Below are 25,199 nucleotides of genomic sequence, written 5' to 3' on the forward strand. Positions count from 1 at the left end.
CGAAAGGACTGGACCTTCCTAATTCAGGGGTAAGCAGAACCAGGTGCACCGTGCTTTCCCTCGGACGACAGCGGGTTGACCAACTATAAGAGCGGATAGAATACTATTAGTAATAATATATAACTTATTTTTAAACATTAAACTTGTTTTGTTTTAGTAGACTTGTGTATTATCAAAGGCACTATAGTTTAGTTTATATTTCCTATAAGGCTTCATAGAAACCCTAAAGAATAGGCACCAGTCTCAAGTATGCCTCATTATCCACGAGCGAACTGTTATCCGTTGCAAGGCTCAGACGCATTGCAACTAAAATAGCACGGTAGATGAGCAGGTTGTCCAACGGGTGCTGCTCTGCATCCGCATCTGCAGTCCACAGCTGTCCAAACTTGCGCAGCTCACGGACCAGCGAGTCAAATACTTCCTGCTCCTCTGGCGCTCCCCTGCACGGACCTAGAATATCGTCTGCCGCACCGTAGAGGTTTTCCTGCACAATATGCCTTGCATGTGACGGGAACCAGTCACAAAACCTGGTCGTGTCGTCAAGGAGGCGCTCGACGTTTGACCGCACCTCTGGCGTAATGTACCGCAACTCCGCCGGGTCGACACGACCACGCCTCGGTGTCTTGGAAATCTTCAGCCATGGGCATCGACTTCGAAGGCTCATGTCAGCTGGAGACACCTTCCAGCAGGCTGCCGCGGTGCAGCTAAGCGAGAGCCACCTGCACGCCACCGCTCTCCGTGAAGCGCGAGATGCATGCTCGTCGATTCCAAGCCACCTATCGATCCTGTCAAGCTCTTTTTGAAGAGTGGTCGTTTTGTCTCTGGTCAATTCCCACAATGGATCCTGCCATCCTCTTCTCTTGATGTATTTGCGACTCAAGGCGAATACGTCAGGATCGGAAAAGAAGATATCCCCTTCTCGTGGGGTCTTGTGCTCATCCTCGCTACCCGGACGATCTAAAGGCATCGCGACCAAGCGCAACAAGTGCGGCGGCGCGTCGGGGTCGGAGTCTTGAGCAGGGGCTGTCTGCTCCAGAGACCACAGACGACTCAGCGAAATCAGCCCCAGCAGTCTCATGCCAATGTCCATTGTCCGAATCGGAAATAGCTTTGGCGTGAGATGATTTGTGGTCGAGGCCCCAAGGAGGTGCAAACCGCCCTGGAACACGTCCATGTTGATCAACGCGGACGCCTCGGAAAAGGACATGGGCATGGTGCACCACCTCGGCCATGGGACATCGGAGCTAGGGCAGCACTCGAGCTCCGTCAAGCCTGCATCGCTATGCGACCTTTCAATCGCCCTGCTGAGTCGATCCAGGGCATGCGCTCTCCAGTGCCGACCTTGATGCTGTATATCGGAGAGTGGACGCGTGCAGTGCGCTTTAATGAGGATCACCTGATTGCCAATCAGTTTGTGTTGAGGGATGTACCCATTGGCCAGCAAGATGGCCGCCTGCGCCGTTTCATCCCGGTAGAAGTGCATAGATTTTACACCTGTCATCCGCCCTTGGAGACTGAGTCTCAAGAGATGCTGGTCCGAGCGCTGCTTGGGTGTTCCCACGTGGCTGCCACGGGCCCCCAGCGCCCCATACGTCTGCACGACGCCGTAGGTGCCTAGAAGGGGATGCTGTCGGAAGTTGAGGTCAAAAGTCCCGCTGTGCATCGAGGGCGGCCCGCCTCCTTCCTGCGCTCCTATCCGCAGCCGGTGCCCCTCCGCTCCCAGCATGGCGCACAGAGTGTACATGTCCCGGACGGAAGCGTACGCGGGCGCAGCGGTCAGGTCTGACGGCATGTAATCGGGTCCCGAGACCTTCATGTCAAAGTAGTGCGGGTGGTCCAGGCCGAGAATCGTCAGGAAGGCAAGCCAGGTGGCTGGGTAGTACTCGTACGCTTCCTTCTGGACCAGGCTGATCCTCCCTTGACCCCCATCTGGCCTTGCACTGGCATTGGAGTCCTGGTCCTGTTGCCGCCTACTAGTATGTGTCAATGCATCAAAGACGAGTTTGCCGCAGTCCAGGATCGGGGTGTACGCCTCGGATCTAAAGCGCAGCTCCGACATGTTCCAGCGATGCGTCGAGTACTGCGCCCAGGAGCCAATGGCATACTCGCTGCACTTGTGCCTACCGGGACCCAATGTGAGGAATCCCTGGACGATGGTGAGGCCGGCGAACAGGAGGGCGACCATGCTGATGATGGCTGTCACGGCGAAGCTCAAGGGGTCCCAGTTGAACTCATCGTTGCCCCGTCTGACCTCGGCGACGATGCGGTCTGCGGCCTGCACAAGACATTCTGTGACGTTGAGGGAGCCGCAATCGAACGACATGACCGAGAACGTCGGGCCGAGGGTTGATGTTTGTTTGATCGATGGGAAAGGGGGCCGGGAATCATATGTGCTCATCAACATAGAGTCCTCGTTTGCCGTGTTGGCGGCTGAAGTTTGAACATGGGTTGCGCTCGCAACGGAGCCGCCAAGTACGCCAAGAGTTGATCGATTTCAATAGTGGCATCAATAGAAAGCAGAAGGCTTCGATATTGAAGGTAGCATCCGTAAGTACTAGTAGTGTCCAATAGAGTATGGTGAAAGACCAATTGCATCGTCAATCAACAAACCTTATATATACCACCACGGACCCCTCTGGAGGAAATTGGGGCAGTTTCTATTTTGGCGTTGCCAACCCGCGTGTTCTGCATGCAGCACTGCGACTTGCAGAACTAATATGCCTCGTCCATGGGAACGTGACCGTTGGTGCTCTGCCCAAGGGATACGGTGGGATATTAGATCACAAGGTGCCAACGGTATCAATGACCAATTGCACAACCACCACACAACACACATACGCACCCTCGTCATTACAGCCTTACCCAAAGAGCTACGCACGCCATAGAATTCAATTCTATAATAAATAAATTAATTTGCTATAATCTAGCGATAGCAGACTTCGTGATAATAGTATTTATTTTTTATATAAGGCGTGTGGTAGTTATCACGGAGGCGCTAAAGTTCTTAAGCAAGATATATGTTCGTATTTAATTAGTTATAAAGTGAGGCTATAAGTAAGGTTGTAAATAGCTACAAATTTAATCACGACCGCCGCGCCCGGGCGGTTAGCCTAGCTTCACGCTGTGAACGGCGAGGTCGCACCTCTTTATTAACGCTGCCCGCTGTAGGCGCCCTTAGCCTCTTCCTAACTACCTTATGAGGTACCTTAGCGGGTGCCTTATCGGCTGCTTTATCGGGTGCCTTAGCGGGTTCCTTATCGGCTGCTTTATCGGGTGCCTTAGCGAGTGCTTTATCGGCTGCTTCATCGGGTGCCTTAAGGGCGCCGATCTTAGTTAGCAAGAGGTCTATATTATCTAACGCTTTAGACAAGGCCGTCTCGCTACGTGTCCTACCCGCCAGGTCTTATAGGAAGGCTTTAAGGCTAATCGGCTCGTAGGGTGCTAGATTTGGCTTTGATTTAACCCGAATTAAAGCTAGCGTTAATTCCCTTTACGACCGTTCGCCTGGCGCCGTAGACTTGGCCCTCGACCGCGGCTTCCGTGGCTTTAAGGTAGGCTTTTTAGGGCTATCTTCGATAAATTAAAGCTTAATCCACACGACAACCCGGCTATTACTAATAGCCTACTAGAAATTATTATCTTAGCCTAGTATATCCTAAAGGCTATTATTTTTCAAGGAAACCGATATAAACTACCTAGGCTTTTATTTGCCGTTCTTCTAGAAGGACGTGCCGATATATATCATCGACTTATCGAGTATTTTAAGGGTATTATAAAGAATAGAAGGTTTAAGGTATATAGTTAGAAAATCGGCTTTTATAAGGAATCTAAGGTCGGCCTACGAGATAAGTAATAGATCTATTCTACCTACGGCGAATTAGCTATATTTTAGAATATCTAAATTAGCTTACTTATTAATAAAGAGCTCGAGGCTTTAAAGATACTACCTTAGAGCCTGCGACCGGTGGAATAGACTAGCTAGACCCGGATTTTAAGGCTATAAGGATTTTCAAACGGCGAGATAGGCTTGGCCGGCCTTATGGCGATAATAGCCTGCCTTATGTAGCCACGTAGGTTATTAAGGCGATCGCCACGCGTTAAAGATAACGAGGATGATCGGGGTAGCGCTTATTTAGCGATACTACGACCTTCCGACGACGCGTAGCCGTTGATTAACGGCGATCTATATATAGTTATAGGCGTTAGAGGGTCGCTGAACGTATCTAGGGCGTCGATCTCGACTGGCTTAGGCTATCGCCGGCCATAGAAGGGGCAGAGCAGCCCGACGGAGGCAGCGCGTATTCTATCGTATTTTTCGCGTTATAGGTACGTGTCGTAGACCGTAGGAATCGATAGCGGTGGCTCGGGTATTTCTATTACTAAAATAGACGTTAAAACACATAGCCGAAAGTAAGAGATTGATTAGACCTGCCGTTTAATATAATGCCGCCGGTTAGTAGGGAAAGAACGTAGGAAAGGGCTATATTCGCGGATGTTATATAGTGTTATAGGGGGGAAATTACGGTAGGTCTAGTAGTATAAGGATTATATATATATATATAGGCCCGTCGCGTAAGGCTTTAAACACTACCCTATATAGCGGTGAAATAAAGCTTTTCGCGATCTATTCTATATTATCCCCTTCCTCGATAGCCTAGCTTATTTATGCCTGAAATTCGGGCGGTATCGCGTTACTATAGAGGCCTGGATCGTCGAGGTAATTCTGCTATAACAGACGTTAGTATTCGGCAGCGCTACTAGTATGAACTTATAAGATAGCTAAGATAGGCTATACGCCGGAATTTTAGTGCTTTTCGATAATCTCGCGAAGCTTTAAATAAAAGCTAATAAACGGCTTTTTAAGGTTATCCTTTTCTACTAGGTTAGCCTCGAAGCCAAGCCCTTAGAGCTATGCCTTATACTAAGCCTCTATCTCGGCGGGCAGCAGACTATCGATATCTATCGTCTCGAGAGGCTCCTATATTTCGCGAAGAAGCTGCTACTATAGGCTATCGTCGTTATTATCGAAAGGAACGCCCTAGTCCGGGTCAGCGGTTATATAATATAAATCCCTTGGTATGCTAGATCTAATATTAGGTCGGTTCTTCTAGTTACGGATAATATGCCTATTCCATAGATAAACAAAGTTAGTAAGTTCATCGCGGATTATCTCGCCGTAGATAGCGTAGACGGCTACCTAATCGACGAGGCTATCTTCGCGGAAGAGGCTATAGCCGATTAATTCGTTAAAGAAGATAATCTAGCGGTCTATAACGTTACGCCGTAGCTACCGCCACTAAGACTCGATCCTCACGTTCCTTATACTTAGGCTATATAAATAATAGCTATCTAGCCGATCGCCTTAGGCATAATAATAAATATTTCTATCTTTATCGGTATATTTAACTTTCTTAGGGCTAGCTTTAGCGAGTAACGCCTACGCCGCTGCCCATAGCGGCGTCTCTGTGCCGTGGTTAGATCTCGTAAAAAAGGGCCGCTTTTATAGGCGCCGGACGGCCTTAAGATATTATTTTAACGTGCTAAGAGACGTTATTGCTGATCGGCCCACGTAAAACCATATAATACAGCGGGAATAGGCGTCGATACAACCGTAAATCTAGAAGCCGACCTTCCTAAGCTTTTCATAGCTATCGAGGGACTATAAGAAGTTCGGTCCGGGCACGCGAAAGTCGCCTCTTTGCTTAAAGTTACTATCACAGCGGCTAGCGACTTCCTTTAGAAAAGCAGCCCGATAAATATCGTATAAACGGCGCTATAAGACCATAATTTGCCCCTTCTAACGAATATATTAGTATAGCAAGTCCTTACTAAAGCTTAAGGCCGCGCCGCTCCTCTAGAGGTCTTGGTAGAGGAATTCGACGGCGTTATCGAGCCTCTCTTATTATTCTTTAACGGTCCTAACCCGGCGTTTTATACCGTGCTACTAGCGGACCTTCTTTATAGCCGAGAGGTAGGCGTGGAAGCCTCCTTAATAAAGCTCCCGTAGAATCGATATATCGGACAGCCCGAAGTTAAAAAAGAGGTATTTAATCCGATCGATTAGGGCGTCCGAGATATCTAGCGCCTAGTATCTTATATCCAAGCCCCACGCCTTTAGCTAGCGTAGTAAGGTCCGTCTACTAATAATAGGATCACTAGCTTCTTATAGCCGTAAATTAATATCTTCGAGAATATTATTAATTAGGGTATTTAAGAAATAATAGCCGTAAATATAGTCTTCTAAGATAGTTAGGGTCTAGCGGGCTATTAGACGAGGGGCAGTCTATAATACTAGCGCTCTTTTAAGCGTGATTTTTAATATAGTATTCCTACCGTTACTAACGATCGTATTATTTAGAAATTTAAGAATCTAAGTCGCTAAGAGGCCCTTATTGCGTGCATCTAAAATTAAGGCCTGATAATTTTCGATATTCGTTCGTAGCGGCATATTAAAAAGTGTGTAGGTTATAAAGTATAGGAGGGGCCACCGGTGTGGTGTCGTTGCACTGCGGGGGTTGATACCGTTGGCACCTTGTGATCTAATATCCCGCCGTAAAGGGACGCCACTGTGGCACCAGCTGTGACAGCCAAGGCCTCAACGATTGGGTTTATACTTTATACTCGCATGCTTGAGTGAGCTAGGAAGGGGCTGAAATGCAAGACAAGACCAGGTACGGTGGGATATTAGATCAAGAACTGCCACACCGTATCAACCCCTCCTGCCCCGACTGCCCTAACTGCACGCACGCACTACCGTCCTCGCAGCCTTATAGAAATAGCTGCCCTTACCGCGTAATTGTATTATATCGTATCTTATTTAATTTAGCGTGATCCCACGATCGTAGACTTCACGATAATATTATTTATATTGTTCGGAGGGTATATAGTGGTTATTAAAAGTGCGTGGAAGTTCTCGATTAAGATAGGTAGTCGTATTTAATTAATTATAATATGAGGCTGTGTTCACGATCACGATCGCCGCACCCGGGAGGTTAGCCTCGTTTCCCGCTGAGAACGGCGAGGCCGAACCTCTTCGTTAACGCTACCCGCTATAGGAGCCCTTAGCCTCTTCCGTGGCTGATCGATAGCCTATTTAACTACCTCACTAACTGCCTTATCAACCGCTTGATCTACTATATTATCGTGAGCTTCTTCGGCTGCCTTAATATCTATCGAGGCCTCGGATAGTTATCGCGGCGGGCTAGATAGGTTCGTCTCGCTAGGCGTCTCTCGCGCTAGGTCTTATAAGAAGGCTTTAAGGTTAATCGGCTCGTACGGTACTTAATTTAGCTTAGATTTAACCCGAATTAAAGCTTTAGTTAATGCCCTAAGCGACGGACTGCCTAGCGCTATAGATTTAGCCTTCGACCGCGACTTCCGTAGCTTAGTAGTAGGCTTCCTAGGGCTATCTTTAATAAATTAAAGCTTAATCTATATAATAGCCCGGCTATTATTCACTAACTATTTAAAATCGGTTTCTAGGCCGAGTATATCCTATAGAGCCTTATTAAGCCCTAGTTTAAAGGAAATTAATATAAATAGCCTAGGCTCTTATTTTCCGGTCTTCTAAAACGATATACCGATCTAGATTATCGATTTATCGAGTATTTCGATAGGAAGGGCAGGTTTAATATATTAGGTGATAAAATCGCTCTTTAAGAGGAATTCGAGGTTTTCCCACGGGATTAACGGGAGATCTCTTATACCTAGCACGATTAATTATTATTTAAGACCTATTAGTTAGCTTACTAATATAAGCAGAGCTTAAGGCTTTATAGATTCTACTTTATAGCTTACGGCCTATAGAATAGACTAGCTATAGTCGAATATTAAGGCTAAACTTATAGTTAAAAGGTAAGGTAGGCTTAGATAGCTTAGTAGTAGCGAAAGCTTCTCTATATAGGCGTCGTAGGTTATTAAGCCGATCGCGCGATATAGAAGATAACGAAGATCGAGGTAGTATCTATTTAGCGATAGCCCGAACTTCTAACGATACGTATCCGTTAGTTAATATTAATCGGGGCGTTAATATAGGAGGAGGGCTAAAAGGATCGTTAGATTCGACTTCGATAGCCTTAGGCTATCGTCGGCCATAGTAGCTATAACGTAGCCCCTTCGTGATAAGCCTTATTTTATAATATAGTTCGCGATCGGGGTGCTCTCCGTAGCGCCTAGGCAGCGACCGCGGCGGTTCCGGTATATTTATTACTAATAAGAGTATTAGTATTATATTTAAACGTAAGGGAGAACTAATACCTGCCGTTAAAGGTAATACCGCGAGCAGGGAGGGAAAGAACGTATATAAGGGCTATTTTCATAGGTTATTATAGTATTAAAAAGTAGGAAATTACGGTAGGTTAGATATTAAGGATTATACGCCCGAATAACCTCGTCGATTTTAGTATCGAATACTACCCTATATAACGCTTGAAAATAAAGCTTTTAACGATCTACTTGAGGGAAAAGTCTTCTTTATAATCTTAGGTAATTTATTCTTAAAAAGCGGCTAGTATTAAGTCGCTAGTAAGGTCTAGATCGGCCACGTAATTCCGTTAAAGAAGTTATTTATATTTAGTAGCGCTACCTATATAAATCGGTAAGAGACTAAGGACGGGCTGCTAGCCGGATTTTTAGTATTCTTCGATAATATCGCGAAGCTTTAAATAGAAGCTAATAAAGGGCCTTTTATAGTTATATTCTTCCGCTAGATTGGTATTAAAGCTTAGCTCTTAAAGCCGAGCCTCGCACTAAGCCTAAGTCTCCGCTAGTAGTAGACTATCGATATCGATCGACTAGAGAGGCTCCTATATTTCGCGAAGAAGCTATTACTAAGGGCTATCGTTATTATCGTTAAATAGAACGCCCTAATCCGGGTCGGCGGTTATATAATATAAATCTCTAGGAATACTAGATTTAATATTAGGCCGGTTCTTCTAGTTACGAATAATATAACCGTTCTATAGGTTAATAAAGTTAGTAAGTTTATCGCGGATTATCTAGCCGTAGATAGCATAGACCGCTACCTAATCGGCGAGGTTATCTTCGCGGAAGAGGCCGTAGCCGATTAATTCGTTAAAGAAAGTTATCTAGCGGTCTATAACGCCTTATCGGAGCTACCGCTACTAAGACTTAATTCTCACGTTCCTTATACTTAGCCTATATAAATAATAGCTATTAAGTCGGTCCCCTTAGGCGTAATAATAAATATTTCTATCTTTATCGGTGTATTTAACCTTCTTTAGCCCTTTTTTTGCAAGCGCTACCTACGCCGCTGCCTAAAGCAGCGTCTCCGTGCTATAGTTAGATCTTATAAAAAAAAGCCGCTTTTATAGCCGCCGGATAGCCTTAAGATACTATTTTAACGTGCTAAGAGACGTTATTACTAACCTACCCACGTAGAACTATATAATATAGCGGGAATAGGCGTTAATATAACCATAGACCTAGAAGCCGACCTTCCTAAGCTTTTTATAGCCGTTAAGAGACTATAGAAAGTTCGGTCCTAGCACGCGAAAGTCCTTTCTTTGCTTAAAGCTACCGTCTCGCCGGCTAGTAACTTCTATTAGGAAAGTAGCCCTATAGAAGTTATATAGACAGCGCTATAAGACTATAACTTAAGCCTTCTAACGAATATATTAATAAAGGAGGCCCTTGCCGAATCCTAAGATTATACTACTTCGTTAGAGGTCTTGGTCGAGGAAGGCGATAGCGTTATTAAGCCTCTTATCTTACTCTTTAACTATCCTAACCCGCCGTTTTATACCGTGCTACTAGCGGACCTTCTTTACCGCCTAGAGATAGGCGTGGAAGCCTTCTTAATAAAGCTCACGAAGAATCGATATATCTAAGAAGCCGAAGTTAAAGAATAAGTATTTAACCCGGTCGATAAGGGCGTCCGATATATCTAGGGCCTAGTGTCTTATATCCAAGCCCTATGCCTTAAGCTACCGGAATAAGGTCCGCTTACTAATTAAAGGATCGCTAGTATCTTAGAGGCGTGAATTAATATCTTAGAGTATCTTATTAATAAGGATATTTAAGAAATACTAGCCGTAAATATAGTCTTTAAAGGTAGTTAAGTTCTAGCGGGGGACTGGACGCGGGACGGCCTAGGTTACTAGAGCTCTCTTAAGCGTGATTTCTAATATAGCCCTACTACTATCACGAACGATCGTATTATTTAGAAATTCGAGTATCTTACTCGTAGGAAGCCTACGTATCCGTGTATTAAGAATTATTTCTTAATAATTATTAAGGTTAGTGCGTAGCGGTATCTTGAAAATCACGGATATTATTATGTATAGGTGGTTGTGATGTGTGCTGTCGTTGTGTCTGCGGGGTTGATACGGTGTGGCAGTTCTTGATCTAATATCCCACCGTACCAGGCGTCCAATCAATGCGTGCGATTGCCCATCCCGTTGCAGCAAAACCCAATCGAGGCTTGATCTAGAGTCTCTAGACCATGCTGAGGCTGAACCGCTTAACTTAAAGCTGAGCCCGCACGAGGTACGGAATAAGCAAAGACTTGACGCAGCCTAGAGAAGTAAGGTTAATTGGAGATGCCGTATGGCTGCATAAAACCATCAATGACTCCCTGTCTACGAAGGAATCATGAGCAGTGTCTGGACTCCAAGTTCCAACACGCTCCACCATTGACGTCTCAATCCACCTACCCTGGAGCCGTCGATACAGCACCCTGGCACCAGCAGTCTGTATCACTTTGTAAAAGCAGAAATGAAGCTCTTTTCTACTATTTCGGGCCTGTCCGTGCTCGCCCTCGCTCCTATGCCTTCTGCAGTGTTGGCGCAAGATCGCGAGGTATGCTTTACCGAGAGTACGTGAACCCCTGCTCGCCTTACGGATACATAGCAGCGACTGATCCTATGAATCCTTGTGCTAACCTTTCCTGCCCAATAGCACGCGATAGATATCCTTACGCCGTGACGGAATGGTACTGCGGCTCCGGCAGCACTTGCTGCAGCGTCCCCGACGATTCTGACGATGGCGAGCTGCAATGGGGCTGCATTGACACCGACGAGACCTGCTCCAGGGACACGTGGCTCACCAGCGATAACATGGGATTCGAAATCACGGATGACGGATACGGAGACGACGGCGACGACGGCGACGACGGTGAAGACGATGATAGTGACAATGGTGCTCGCGGGTCTGCAGCGTCGTTGTTGGCCGTGGTCGGTGGCGTTGCTTTGTATTGGGCTGCGCTGGGCATGTGAAGTAGATACTCCTTGTCCTCATCAGTGTGATAGAGAACCTGTTTAAAAGAGGCCTCAAGCTGACTGTACCTAGTACAGAAGAGGAGTCGGACGTCTCTCCATCTCTGCGTATGCAATCACGCCGTACGTGTCATCCATCTCCACGGCTTCCCGATCTCCCAGGCTCGATTGGATAACACCATAGCACCAGCGACCTCCCATATTCCGCAGCGCTTGTCTCCTCTCCCGCTCCGTCATTACTGCCGTGCCCTCCATCTTCTCTGTCCATCTCGACTCGGCAACGTACCACATCTCACCCGCAATGCTGCGCGGATCCACAGGGAACGTCGGCCAACTGACAAACATACTTGCGATGAGAACGGCCGCCATGAGAACCAAGAGACCAGCGCTGGTGCGTGCGCATACCACGTGCACACCCTGGGTCTGCGTGAGGTCGTATGGGACGTTGGCGAAGAGCATGGGCAGAAAGTCGGATAGGACAGCCATGGCAGAAACGCCGAAAAGGAGAGGGTCGCGATGCCGTAAGCCGGCGTAAATGCCGGTCACGGAATATGTCGGTCTCTTTGCCAGCACGGATCGTGTTGCGCCTTGAGGTTTATTCGCCATGCGACGATATGGTGCGAGAATCGCGACACCTACAACAGAATTCGTCAGCATCCCCTTTCCCAGTCTTCCCTTCCTGGAGAGAGTGACTCACTGTCGAATATGCATTCCCAACAAAGGATCACAATGACGCCAAGGGTGGAAGATGCAAACCGCACACCAAACCTCTCTTCTTCCAAGAATCCTTCAAGCTTGTCGGAGAGGGCAAATCCAAGATGATAGTACATGATAAAAGACGTGAGAGCCACAAGGTAAATCAGAAACAAAAGGCGCCACCAGATCGTGAGCGCTGCAAACGTCGAAGGCGCTCTCTTGTGTGTCTGGATCTGGCTGTACGGGCTGCCACCGATGGGAGGATACCGAGCGCTCTCCGAGTGACCCGTTTCACTCATCATGGCATCGCATTCTTCAGGCCTTGACCCATGCAGACTGTGCTGCTCTTGGTCATCACAGACGACAATGCCGTACTCCTCGCGGGGTCCGTTGCGAAACCAGCCGAGGCGAAAGTGCATCTCGGACGTGGCCGTCTTGATGGCCGCAAAGTCTAGCGCGATGAGAGACCGTATCTCTGGATTACGGCATAAACTTGCCGCACCAGCAAGACACCAGGGGTCCGCAAAGACACCTGTCTTCCACGATTGAGAGACAATGAGCAGAAGAGCCAGTAGCAGTCCCACAACGGTGCCCATCAGACCAAGAAGAACGTACGACTCCAGGGGCGATACTCCCAGACGAAGTGCACAGCCGACTGCATATTTCGATTTGCATGAGCCGTGGAGCTTCAAGCCGATCGCCTCACACGCCACCGGTGCCAAGGCTGTCGACAGCCAGACGGCGAGCGTGGACAAGAGAGGGACGAGGTGGCCCTTGGATAGCATGCCAAACGGCCGCCAAAAGCCCTCCCAGCCATCGAAATGCAACGTCAGCGTGTCTTTTCCGGACGCGCCCCGAGGGTGGGACAGGGCGGCGAACGGCTGATACAACTTGGCGGTCATGTCGACGGCCCGCACGGCCAGGGCGACAATGACAGCCACGAGAGGCGGGAGGAACTTTCCTATGAACACTTCGGCAGGTCGGAGGTCATATTCCGTACCCTCGACAATGATGAGCGGATCGGAGCCTCCCGTCGGCGTGGAGATCACGGTGATCACTGCCTTGGTGGGAGGAACGGATGATGTGCGCGTGATGGGAGCCGGAAACGTCGTCGAGGTGGTAGGCAGTCCATCCAAACCGACGGTGACCTGGATAATGGGCGGTGGTGTCTCCACGGACGTCACAACTGTGCCCCCAATCTCGCTCGTGAGGGTCCTGGTCACAGAGTCCTGTATCTTCTCCCCATTTCGGTCGACCGTGAATGTCGAGAAGATGGTTGTTTTGCCCAGCTTGACATATGCCTCGCCGGGTTTGGTGGTCGTGACCACAACGTCGGTTGTGACTGATGCGCCGCTCTGTACGGTCAAAAGGAACGTCGTTTCGGATGGTGGAAGCGTGCTGAGAATAGGCTCTCCAGGAAGCGGCGCGGTCGCTGTTTCGCCAGGTGGCAATGATGCAGGTGCTGTAGGCGGCAGTGTGACGACGGATCCAGGGATGGTCTGGGTCGTGGTGATGACAATGTCGCTGGTGATAAAGCTGACGGTGTTTGTGGTGAATGTCTCAGTGATGGGCGGTCCCGTCGTAGTGAAGCTGATGGGCACTTCCACCAATGCTGTTGTCAGCGTGCCCTCCTCCGCTTCGGTTGATGGGCCACCAGAGGCGCTCTCGTCATCTGTCTCCCCGGCAGGTTCGTCTCCTTGCGTCGCATCGTTCTGTCGCTCGTCCAGGGACTGCTTAGTCGTTCGCGTTTGGATCTTTGCTGTGGTATCCGATCCTTGAAGCGCAAGGTTGGCGTAGACGACCACTCCGATCAGGGCGACAAGTACGGCGATCAAGCTACTGAGGTACCACCATCGCAGCGATGCAGGCCGATAGTCTGCCTTGCGTTGTCCGCTCTGTCTCGCGACGGAAGATCTCCGGACTCCCTCGTCCTCGAACAGCTGGGCGACGTTGATCGGTGCTGTCTTGATGGTCAAGGGATCGGCCGCATCACTATGCGGCTCGGGGGTGGTCGGCCAAGCTGCCTGATACTGTTGCGCAGAGTACTGGTGCATGTTACTCGTTAAGCTCGGCTAGAGAGTAACCAGATTGCTGTCTGGTGAGAACAGTGTATCATGTGAAGTCGGGCTCCCGCAAGGATTTGTAGCGAGATCGCATATTCAAGTCAAGCAGGCCGGCGGTGCTTCTGGGGGTCTTCTGCGTCTAATAAGACAACAGTCACCGGACGAGTCCTAGCCTCCTAGGACGCCTCATTGACCCGAATAGTTGTGGCATGTGCTGTCATTGGAGGCGTTGGGTGAAACCAGGTAGGGAGGCGCAAATAAGCGTTGCGCTTGGCTTCAGCTCAATGGCGAGAATGCCCACAGCTGGCAAGTTGTACATAATCTGAGGCTGTGGAAGACTTGGCTAGCTGAAATCTGTCTCTGTGTGAGCCGCGAGCATGGTCATTTTGGCCGGTGATTTTGGAGGCTAACTGTCCTAGAAGTCTTACTATCGGGTTCGAGGCCCTTCGATACACGGTACATCCAGCCCCCGGACGCCTCACGTAGTTTGATTGGAGTGATACCCGCAGGGCTGAATAAAAGCATGTCACTCTGTGCGAACGAAAATGACGGGACTTTAATTATTGAACTTTCTCACCGAGACCCGGTGCAATGCATTAAAGTATACTTTGGATTATGCCAGGTGATAATTGCAGCCTGTGCTGAACAAACATACAGCTTCAATCTGGAAGATGTGCAATCAGTGGTGCTAAGAAAGGCAGGCGAAAACTTTCAACATACACAGCCTTGATTGAATACACGTTTGAGAGTTTAGTCAATCTAAATTACAGAGAGACACTCGGTGGCCAGGGTTTTCAATGGTTTGATCATTTCATGGCAGTCTGTTGGCGAAGATAATCGCGTGGTCACTCCATTTGACATCGCTCTGCGTGAGTACGGGAAATGTTCTCTGATTCTTTGAGCACCTGGGGTACATGTTAATACTAGGGGTGATCTCGACCCGATCAGGACCTAACGCATAGACCTAGGAATAATTCGGCGAGGGCAATGTGCTCAGGGAGATGTAGTAGTCCCGATTATATATGTAACAAGACGGGACAAGGACCTGGGTCGCTCGGTCTGATATTCATGTTTGGCGCACAGCGAATCTTGTCTGCACAGTGGCCACGGGTGTTTGCTTTGAGTGGCGCTTCCCAGCATTGGATGACATCCTTTCACCGACAGAATGAATTGGCATCAGGACGCCCGCGGCAAGTAGTCTAGAGATTTGTGGTAGCAGCTGGGATTCTTCTCGTTGGTAAACATAAAGTTAAAGGAGCACAGTACGTGGCTGGGAAGACGGCAGCGTACATGTAAGAGAGCATGGCGCCTGATGTCGTCTGAAATATAATTCTCAGGCGTTTAGGATAAGACGTAGACGGGATGGAAGCTCGGGGAAGCTTATCACGGCCACTAGCGAGCACGGCACGGACTTGACGTCGATCATCGCGCACGACTTCACCCCAGGGCCCGTGCGTGCTCACCGCCATTGCCATTGCCGCCGTCTAATTATGTACTTGACTACCCGGTTCGACTTATGCATGGGCTGTATCCTGCTGACCACAATCTCCCCTGCATATTTACTCCAATGTCAAGATCATCTCACGCGCCATCCCCTTCGAGAGGATCATTAGCGAGCGGGCGCAGGGCGCCGAGCGCTGATCTACCAATATTCACGGTGGCGCGTAAGCTGTCGACGAGCATGGGGCACGGGAGCTGCCGATATGGATCATGGGAGGCGGTACGTAGCGCCAGACTACCGCACTACGGTACGTATATGGGGAATGCAGACAGCGCACCCGCGGGGCCATGCTCCAGTCTGTCGGACGACAACATTGAACGTACTAGAAGATGGTTGACGTCCTGGCTGGAGAGTGGACTGATTAATCCAGTCTAGATGTTGCCTCTTGCAAGTTGCAACCAGAGCTAGTCTAAGTAAAAGCATTGACTTCTCCTAGGCGGGCAATGGCACTCTCTCACGGAGTACGTGACCTGCCAGGGTGAACGCTAGGACTGGAGGTCTGTTAACCCTCCCCCCCCCCCCCCCCCAACAGCGGACAAGGGCTCAGCGTGCCGCTCAACTGCAGCACAGTTATTTCGGAAAGTGCATTTCTGCGACAAAAGAATTTTCACTTGCCTGTGGGTGAATCCCTCTCCTTTCTTGCGCATTTTTTTTTTAGAGCTGTCGAACCATAACGTACATGCGAAATGGACCGTTGGTGTCGCATTAATTACCGTTCTCTCATGAGAAGTGGAAAATGGGACGTGCCGTGGCTTCAGGAGGCCGTCAACAAGGGCACAAGGCTCTGCTAGAGGGGGGGCGTCTCGCTAGTGTCGCTATTTATAGCTCCAGAGGATAGCGCTGCTATCTCGGAATCTTCGAGTTAAACTACTGCTACCTATCGTCTCTACTGCAGCGTAGCTATAGGTATAGGCTCGGAATCCTAATGTTAAGGCTATGTAAACCTAAGAGGGGTTAGAAACTAGCTTTATCTCTCGAGAAGCTTCTAGTATTAGTTAGAGAGGGTTAGGGTTATTAATAACTTACTTCTACTTCGAGTACTAACTTCCTGTGACTTGGGCTCTGTGATAGAGGGGCGTGTGCTATTAAAACGAAGCGTGATAGCGTGGATCCTTATTCCGTGCGATTTTAACTTTTAATTCGTCCGGAACGCTTCCGCGGAGGGTGTAGTTAAATCTGTTAAAAATAGGGAGCTAATCCTCCTAATTAGGTGCCTTACGAGGCCCTCTCACAGAACCCTTACAGGGATCTATTCAGGCCCTGTTACAGGGGTCCACAGCGCTTACAAATACAGTGCTTCTATTGCCTTCTATAATATTCGAAGGCTAGCACTACCACACTCGCTATTATAAATTAAACCTTCTATAACCTTCCACTAGGTTCGGTTTAACCCACTCTTTGATAAGGTATTACAGCGCCCTCACGCCTATAAATATAGGCCTTCGTTCACTACTAGATAGTTCTAAATTAAGTTATTTATTCACTAAGTTCTTTACCTATATCTTGCCTACCCTAAAGAGAAGATTGCTAAATCGGTCGCTTTCTTCCTTTACTATAGGGATTCCCGGATTATCGCGATTCACTTACCCTGCGCCTAGAAGAGTACTACTCTTTAATAAAATCAACATGACCTTACGCGGCCCACCTACAATACGATCCCTGTAAGATTATTTTTCAAAAAAGCAAAGGCTACGCTAGCAAGGGCCTTAGAACGAATCAAGGTCGGAGATTTACTATTGACCGTTGCTAGCGCGGAAACTTACGGATACATCGTACGGGGCCAAGTCACTTTCGTACAAACATTCAGGGAATCCAGTCATGGACTGTACATAGACTTGACGGCGCGCACTGCCTAACGTTAATCGAACACGCGGACTGACAAGCAACATTCCTCGCACGACCAACAGACCTACACCACCAGTGAGATGCAGCTGCTTGGGATCTCTCCAGTGCGCGCAACATTCACGCCGCAGCTGTGCAATCAGGAGGCGATCAACGACATGGATCTGGACCGTCCAGCCTGCACCTGTGTTCACATTCGCTCGCTACTCTGCTCTCGAGTCCTCCTCGTCTCGCCAACGTTCTTCACGCGAGGAAACTCGATTGACTATGGGTCAGGTAGCGCTTGATCCTGTGACAGACAAGCGATGGCACCCGCGGTAAGTCAAACCCAGGGCTTCGAGGTGCTCAGAGGTCGCGCGCCGTGCATACCCTGGCTGCCGATTGCCTATTCCCTCTCCTCAACATTGCAATCTTTCTTTGATGACGCTATGGAACGGCAGGCCTGGTCTGTGCTATCCACGCATGCTGGCTTGATTCATGTGTTTCTGTCGCCGGCTTCGCTGCACGAATTGGCTTGCTCGTCCCCCCCTCCCCCCGGACGCTTGTCTTTTTCAAATTGCCTAGGGGCTACACATATCGCCCTTTTCCCACAGCATTTAGCTTTTATATAAATATGCAGACAGTCCCCAAAGGTTCTGGCTCTTCTTCTTCTTTTTTTTGACAGCCCAGGCCCATAGCTCGAATAGTCCTTCTAGCAACTTCCTTACACATATCCACTTTGCCTCCACGACAGATTCTAGGCTCATGCCACCCATCCTAGTCCCCTGGAAGACTTGAGTCTGAGAGATTCAATTCTGCCGCGCAATGTCTTCGTTGGGCGTCCGTGACGCTCCGGCAAAGAAGGGCTCTCAGCTGGCAGCAAGCCTCAAAGCCATGGGCAGCACGCAGGCGGAGTACGAAAACCACCTTAAACAAAGAGGCGAACTAGAAAACCAGAAGACCAGAAGGGAGCAACTGTTCAAGAAGGCCTGGTTAGATGCGACAAACCTCGGAAAAGCAGCCGACGGCGTGTTCGACTCTGCCGAGCTTCACTTCGCAGAACATCGAAAGATTCGACAGCAACTAGCAGATGTGAGAGAAAAAGAGGAGGCTTCTTTGCAACAGCTAGAGAACTCCTACCGCTCTTACGGTTTGATCATCGAGTCCCAGCGCTCCACCCAATCCGCTAGTGAGTATCGTGTCAGTCCGCGGTCACCCACCACATCTCAGCGAGACGCAGAGGCTCTGCGTCCTCGGGACAGCACAAGTCCCGCTCAGCGCGAAGCCATCGACACGATGCGGACGAGCGACGTATGCCGCAGTCAAGAACCCAACGTCGACGCCATCGACGCGCAGAGTACAGTTAACTGCGAACGCGAGGCCGGGCCTGATACTGCGGACGGCAACATCGACAACGTGACGGAAATCCAGCAACCCCCCCCGGCGCGAGTCAAGCGTTTCTCGGAAATAAACTCTGGCGGTCAAGCTATCCATGGGATTTGCAAAGCGCGACGCGACAAGGTGAATAATTGGATTTTTTCGTGCCGTGGGTCTAAACCTGCATGCGTCAAGAAACGGTTTTTCTATCACAGAACCGACGACAATCTCCTCAATGCTGTATCACGTCACGCTACATCGCATCATGGCATTGCAACAAGAGACTGGCCAGAAATCTGCCGACAGATGGGCACCAGAGTCATAGACTGCACAGAGGACGACGTCAAACGGAATAACGAAGCTTTCAATGGCGTTGTGGATAGGCATGCCCCCAAAAACAATCCAAAAGACAAAGCGGATCCAGAATACAAGACACGTGGGGGAAAGGTCCCGGAACAACGGGCTACGCGCGATCTTAGGCCGAGGACAGCAGAAAGACCGCCCAGCGAGACAACGGCTGAGCTTGAGCAGGATGCCCAGACAGGTGCTTGGGCGTCACCCGAGCGCAACACATCTCCCTCAGGGGACATGGACATGGAGGCTGTGCTGCAGGAAGCTTCGGAGCAAGCTCGAGCTGCTCTGGCCGAAAGTACCCAGCCGCAGCATGCCTTGGCACCTTATTCTTCCGAGATATTTGAGCCCTTACCGCAGGCTGCCCCAGTCGCCGAGATGTCGTAAGAAACGTCTTGAAAGTTCCTATGTCGTCGACTCAAAAACATAAACGTTGGAAAAGCTTCGCGTGCCTGTTTAGCCTGAGACACAAGAAGAAGAAGAGAACAATAGTAGGAAATAATTGTAGGAAATAATTTAAAAGCTTGGGTGGATACTAGCGAAGGAAACATAGGGTAGGTAGCTTATTATCGGATACTTTTATATATAGGTATTTTTTATCCAAAACATGCTTCGGATCGCCCATCTGCCCTCTCTATACGTTAGTGGTACCATCTTCGTCCACTTACGGTGAGTCATTGGTGTTGTTAAAAGTCGGCCCTTAAACTATCCGCGCCTGCGGCTCCTGTAAGACCAGAACTGATGCGTCCTCAATCTCTCTGTTATTTATCATGCTCTCTTCCTGAATTATTACTGGGTCGATCTGCTCGTCGACGAACTTTTTCACAGCCTCGCGAGCCTGGATTGCCCCGATGGAGCTCCGCGGTGGCTGTCTCGGGCTCTATTGCAGCTCTGCATGTTCTGTTGCCTGTATTTTCGAGGAAGCAATCTCGATCGTAAGCTGTTCGTCCCTAATCATCCAGCTATAGGAGGTACTATGAATATCATGAGAACCCTCTAAAATTATCACTACGAATTTGAATAGAAATCCTAGCTTGATTGCTCGAAATATCGCAATCGATACTCCCGGCTCGTATGGCGCCAAGCATTCGCTTTTGCCTTGGTCTTTGCCCTTCAGCGGCTCGACCACGTCGACGCCCGTACAACTACTTCTACGTGTCATTGCGGCTTTGTTTGTGATAATCAATTATGTTCATTTCAAAGGAGGGGCTGCTCTAGCAATCGATACAGGACTTGCGTTGGCTTCTCGCTACGGACTGTGACTAATCTCCCCATATTATGTTCCCAGCCAATCCCAATCCTGGTAGGACTGAATGTGTGGCCATATGGCAACATCAGCGGTTCGCGCCCTGCCTCGTCCATCATCGTGTGCCATAATCAAGGTTTCTTCCCACAACTTGCACTTGATCGAGCAAACAACAAATATCTTTGCCATCTTATTTCTGACTTCTCTTTCTAGTCCGCCAATGCCCTCCAGGAAGAAAAGGTGCCAGCCGGCGGACCAGCGACTTGCCACGCAACGCGATGAAGAGATCACGCGACGCCTCGATGCAGACAGAAATAGTGCGCGGCGAGTAGCAAAAATTGCACTCTTTGGTATAGATCAGATCTCCGATCCGGGTACTCTTCCACTAACTATCGCGAGGCCCGCCAGGCTGTGGAAAGTCGACCTTCCTCAAGATGGCGCGTTTAGCGCGTTCCCAAGACGCGTTCAGCGACGAATATCGAAAGTCTTTGCGCGGTGAAGTATTCGCCAGCATCATTAAGCTCATGAAGGAAATCATTGCAAAACTCGATGCCTGTGACGCATTTGAAGATGATGCACTCTTAAAGCCGCACATACTAATCGTGCTTGAGGCGGCTACACCTTATGAGCACCAATCGCTACGCCCAGATTTAGTGTACGCCCTCAAAAGTCTATGGGGGGAGAATCTCATAAATGAAAGGGGCTATGGCATGGTCGAAGATGAGGGCCATGTGGTCGAGTATGCAGGCAGACAGTGAGTTTCCCTTGCATCTGCTGCCAACATTTTGGGGCTTGCTCACAGCATCTTTCAGCTATCTCGGCAACCTCGACAGAATTGGCTCAGAAGGCTACGTTCCAAGTCCTGAGGATATAGTCAAGCTACACCAACCGACTCAAGGCATTACAACGACGCAATACCCAGTGAAAGATGGTGAGACCAAGCTTATGTTCTTTGAAATTGGACACATGGTTTCCGAAAGACGAAAGTGGCTCCCTTACATCGACGACGTACAGGCAATAGGTTTCATGGTTCCTTTGTCCATGTACGGTAGTGGTACGGGTCAGGGAGAGGACGCAGGCTTGAGTTCTGTTCAGCGCGCCTTGGACGAGTACGATGCCCTCGTTAACTCGCCGCACAAAGGACTCAATCACAAACCCATTCTCCTTTTCTTGAATGGAGTGGACCAGTTCAAACGCAAGCTGCCGTCGAAGTTAATCAAGGAAGCCTTCCAAGAATTCGAGGGCCCTGAGTCTTTGAGTGAGGCCGCAAATTTCATCCACAACCTCTTCGTCGAGAAGACAGAACAACAGGTCCGGACTGTGTATTCAAATTTCACTGCTTCGCTGGACATTATGTCAGTGAGATTCATTCTTGAAAACGTACATGGCGAGTTCACCCGCGTGGTTTCTTCACAATTTGGCGAACACAGCTAACACACATTCAGAATGTTTGTTCCAAAGACCACTGCAAGTCTCGATATGCTTTTGAGAATAAAGGGCCACGGGCTCCTATTGGCTGTGATTCAGGAAAGTAGGCCCTCGAAGACGTACCCACACAAATCATCCACTAAGAGGGTGTCTGGCTTAGTTCCTTCGTTTAACCTGATCACACTGCCCCCGAGACCAAATCTACGCACCCTCGGACGGAAGCTATTTGGAAAAGTCTATTCGCTTTCTTTCTATTTCATGAGCACTTCCACTTGGGGAGGGTTTTATGTAGTTAAATCTATAGACTCTATAGCGGGCGCGGACGAGATCATGCTCGCTGTTAGTTATGGGACGGGAAGATATATAAGATACGATACTCCTCAGAGTCTTCAGGGATTTTTCTACAACGATTATCCAAATAGTCTCCCCGTTGCCTTCCGAAGCCAGTTCAATCCTAGAGTGGGCGCTCGCGTTGTGGGCGACGATATCTTACAGACGCGTAAGAGCCATATCGCTAGGGGAAATATTATCGTGATCCCCTGGTACACCGTCGAGAGGGCTAAGGCTCCCCCAGTCTACCGTTTCAAGCTCATGTAACTTCTAGCCGCCGATCTCATAGTGTCCAAGGTATCAATATTCTAGGCGCTATGCATCCTGACAAAGTCTTCCCGATAAACTAACATAAGGGCGTTGTAGCAATAATGGATTTCTATCGACGCACGACCCCGTCCATATCCTTTTTTAGAAGTCCCACAGGGTGCCAAAAGCATGGATACCGGCTACGCCGCCGGAATCAGTTCTCGTGGTTCACAATTGATCGCAGCGATGAGACATACCTTCATAGCAACCTTGCATCAGCTCGTCGTTGCCTCGCTTGTTGGACGTTATGAACACAACTTCGGCTTCAAAGCTTCGCCACGTATCCTTCAGGAGCTGCAAGGTGTCTGGTCTGCCACCTCGTTGCTTGGTATCCCAGAGAATCATCCTGGATGCAGGGATGTTCCGATGTATCAGATCTTTGATGATCGGCCCAAACGTTTTTTCTTGATCGGAGCCAATCCAAATAAGAAACCTAAACACACATGGTCAGTCAGTCCCGAGGTACGCAGAGAGTGTTCAACATCCTGCGGTCCGACGTACCAGTTCTCGCTCTGGATGCAGGTCGAGAGCGCCGCGCCGATTCCTGTTCCCGTGCAGACGCGAATCCCCCGCTTGAACATGGCGGATGCATGTCCGACCCCCGCTACGCCCAGTCAGTCAACTAGTTCTTGTTCGTGATTCGAGTCAGGACATACCAAACTTGAATTGTCGCGTCCACAAGGCTTTAGGCGGGTCTTGAACAAGACTCTGAGTGAAGTCGCCCTGAACACCACACACCATGTAATGATGTGCGGAGTTCGTCCCCTCACTGATGATACCAAAGGCATGATACTCCATAAGAGAGGTGCGACTGATTCTGCCGAGATGGCCTTGTTGAATGCCTCCCTCGAAGCAGAGGATGGCCACTTTGGAGGATGGCTGCACAGGTCGCCTATGTTAGACAGTATGGCCCCCACACAGAATGAGTACGTACGATCTGCACCTCCACCGGGACTCTGCGCACAGTGGCCCAGGGAATGATGATGCTGCGAAACTCAGCATCTGACGGCCCAGTAGAAGGGAGAGCACATACCACAACGTGATGCACATGGTAAACCACAAGGCTTGTGAGCGAATCAACGTATCTGTGGTGACCTTCCACTCTCCACGAGCGGCATCGTAACTATTCTCTAGGGCAACGAAGATCCATGTGGCCTGTAAGAGTCAGTGCCTGCGGTCCGATATTGAACGGCCTGGTTGTAGATGCTCACTATGAGGCCCAGCCAACCAATGAACCGATGTTGCTTCTCGAACACGTTGTGGTAGTTACTGAGGACATTGTCAACTCCTTTACTCGAATTGAAGGGGGCGGGGGGTTACTTTCGAACCCATGGAAAGGCGCTGAGCATCGATATAAACATGAGTGCCATCGTGATGATGCCGGAGATTATGACTGATTTGTGTTGTTGTTCGGCGCCGCGGCGAGCAAGGTCAATGACATGGTAAATCAACCAACTGCCAGGGTGAGCATATATCTTTCTAGGTCCTATAGGGCTTGACTATAACATACGTTACGCCCGAGAGTGCGCATCCTGAATGGATGCCTCCAACATGTTGTAAGATGGAGGTCGCTGCTAGTTTAATTCTCAACGGGGCCCACTGATTGATTTGACAATGTGGTTAGCTTCATGCTTTCCAGTTCCAGCAATAAAGGAGCAAGTGAGGTAAGACATACACTGCGCAAGCCGAATATAGCCACTGCATATAGAATCCGTAAGAAAACCTCATTCCGCATGAGGACTGCAGTAAGGAGGTTTCCCAGTATAAAGGCACCAGCCTGGTCCTGTGCATAGCTGAAGCGACCCAGCACGGCCAGCAGCAGACCAGTGAGATTCAACGAGGTCGTGAATATGAAGAATAGTCTATATGTGCTGAACCAGAGCCGGATGAGAGTCGAGCGACGAGGTCCTTTGACTGGCGGCGATAGTGGTTTTGTTGTGATTACGGGCGCCAGTCGCTTGGAATCGTTGGAGGCCAGCTTCTCGGCCTCCACCGGTAGCTCAGGCACCTCTTGTCCCGCTGTTGTGTCGGACCCGAGGATCCGTGAACTTGGTACCGGTGAGATATTCACTGTTGTTGTCGATGTGAGGCTGCTGTTTTGTCTAGTGTACAGCCCCTTCTCTGCAAGATCCGAGGCGTCGGGGTCGCTTGCTGCGTCGCGGGAAGGTGGTGGAGACATTCTGTATATGTTTGGGAGGGAGAGGTAGAGGTTTGGTCGTTCCGGTGTATGCTCTTGCAAAAGATAACCTAGCCTCTCTCGACTCCGTGAGACATTCAACTCTTTAAGTGCACTACGCTGCATTCAAAAGCTCTAAATGGAGCAGAGGAATGACCTTTGTCGCTGGCCTGCGTTACTGACGCATTGAGTGTCCTCTGTCCTACACGATAGGACACAGACTCATCTATTGTCAAGACAATGGCGGCGCGTCCGCTGTAGTTCCGCTTCTACGGCCCGACTCTGGCCACATATACCGCATCAGGCGCAAGCTTATTGGGTTTCAAGGCCCCACGAAAGAGATCTGCCCCTAATAACCCAGCATCAACTTGGATGGCTTGGCGACTGAGGCTTTTGTGGACCTGGCTTTCTTCATGTCAGTTTGGGGAGTGACCCGTTCACTTGCGAGGCGTCCACATGATGACAACATCCACGATCGAGACCATGTCGGCTGCAAGTCTGACGGGAACCGCATGCAAGCAGTAAGACGCAAAAGGAAGAACGAGTATCTAGCAGTCTGAGTCTCTGAGAGTATAGTTCAATTTCCTATTCGGGACTTCGGAGCTACCCCAAGCTTCCCCCGGACCCCCGCAACGGCGTCGGCCCGGTGCGTACTAATAATTAGACT

The 25,199-nt window shown here is 49.3% G+C and overlaps 6 protein-coding genes across 6 annotated transcripts; 3 read left to right on the plus strand and 3 right to left on the minus strand.

Annotated features, from left to right (window-relative positions):
- Positions 1–32: 32 nt before the first annotated feature.
- F5Z01DRAFT_653188 (uncharacterized protein) lies at positions 33–2,749 on the minus strand. The gene has a single exon (XM_046263347.1). The coding sequence runs from the start codon at positions 2,402–2,404 to the stop codon at positions 224–226; it is 2,181 nt and encodes a 726-aa protein (XP_046119401.1). The 5' UTR covers positions 2,405–2,749; the 3' UTR covers positions 33–223.
- Positions 2,750–10,734: 7,985 nt separating this feature from the next.
- On the plus strand, positions 10,735–11,234 carry F5Z01DRAFT_635752 (uncharacterized protein; the record flags this gene model as incomplete). Its single annotated transcript, XM_046262172.1, has 2 exons — positions 10,735–10,834; positions 10,870–11,234. The coding sequence occupies 2 exons, from the start codon at positions 10,735–10,737 to the stop codon at positions 11,232–11,234; spliced, it is 465 nt and encodes a 154-aa protein (XP_046119402.1).
- Positions 11,235–11,303: 69 nt separating this feature from the next.
- Positions 11,304–15,468, minus strand: F5Z01DRAFT_673419 (uncharacterized protein; the record flags this gene model as incomplete). Its single annotated transcript, XM_046264938.1, has 3 exons — positions 11,304–11,869; positions 11,932–13,975; positions 15,457–15,468. The coding sequence occupies 3 exons, from the start codon at positions 15,466–15,468 to the stop codon at positions 11,304–11,306; spliced, it is 2,622 nt and encodes an 873-aa protein (XP_046119403.1).
- Positions 15,469–18,140: 2,672 nt separating this feature from the next.
- Positions 18,141–19,430, plus strand: F5Z01DRAFT_673420 (uncharacterized protein; the record flags this gene model as incomplete). Its single annotated transcript, XM_046264939.1, has 1 exon — positions 18,141–19,430. The coding sequence occupies one exon, from the start codon at positions 18,141–18,143 to the stop codon at positions 19,428–19,430; it is 1,290 nt and encodes a 429-aa protein (XP_046119404.1).
- A 766-nt stretch (positions 19,431–20,196) lies between these two features.
- F5Z01DRAFT_653199 (guanine nucleotide binding protein, alpha subunit) lies at positions 20,197–22,113 on the plus strand. Its single transcript, XM_046263348.1, has 4 exons — positions 20,197–20,639; positions 20,689–21,043; positions 21,102–21,676; positions 21,735–22,113. The coding sequence occupies exons 1-4, from the start codon at positions 20,357–20,359 to the stop codon at positions 21,776–21,778; spliced, it is 1,257 nt and encodes a 418-aa protein (XP_046119405.1). The 5' UTR covers positions 20,197–20,356; the 3' UTR covers positions 21,779–22,113.
- Positions 22,114–22,458: 345 nt separating this feature from the next.
- On the minus strand, positions 22,459–24,535 carry F5Z01DRAFT_685939 (uncharacterized protein; the record flags this gene model as incomplete). The annotated part of the gene is made up of 10 exons (XM_046265974.1): positions 22,459–22,496; positions 22,554–22,789; positions 22,858–22,960; positions 23,013–23,235; positions 23,291–23,342; positions 23,390–23,511; positions 23,568–23,625; positions 23,677–23,811; positions 23,867–23,955; positions 24,032–24,535. The coding sequence occupies 10 exons, from the start codon at positions 24,533–24,535 to the stop codon at positions 22,459–22,461; spliced, it is 1,560 nt and encodes a 519-aa protein (XP_046119406.1).
- Between the last annotated feature and the right edge of the window lie 664 nt (positions 24,536–25,199).

The sequence above is a fragment of the Emericellopsis atlantica genome (genome assembly GCF_019669845.1).
Source record: "Emericellopsis atlantica unplaced genomic scaffold F5Z01scaffold_10, whole genome shotgun sequence".
Taxonomy (NCBI): domain Eukaryota; kingdom Fungi; phylum Ascomycota; class Sordariomycetes; order Hypocreales; family Bionectriaceae; genus Emericellopsis; species Emericellopsis atlantica.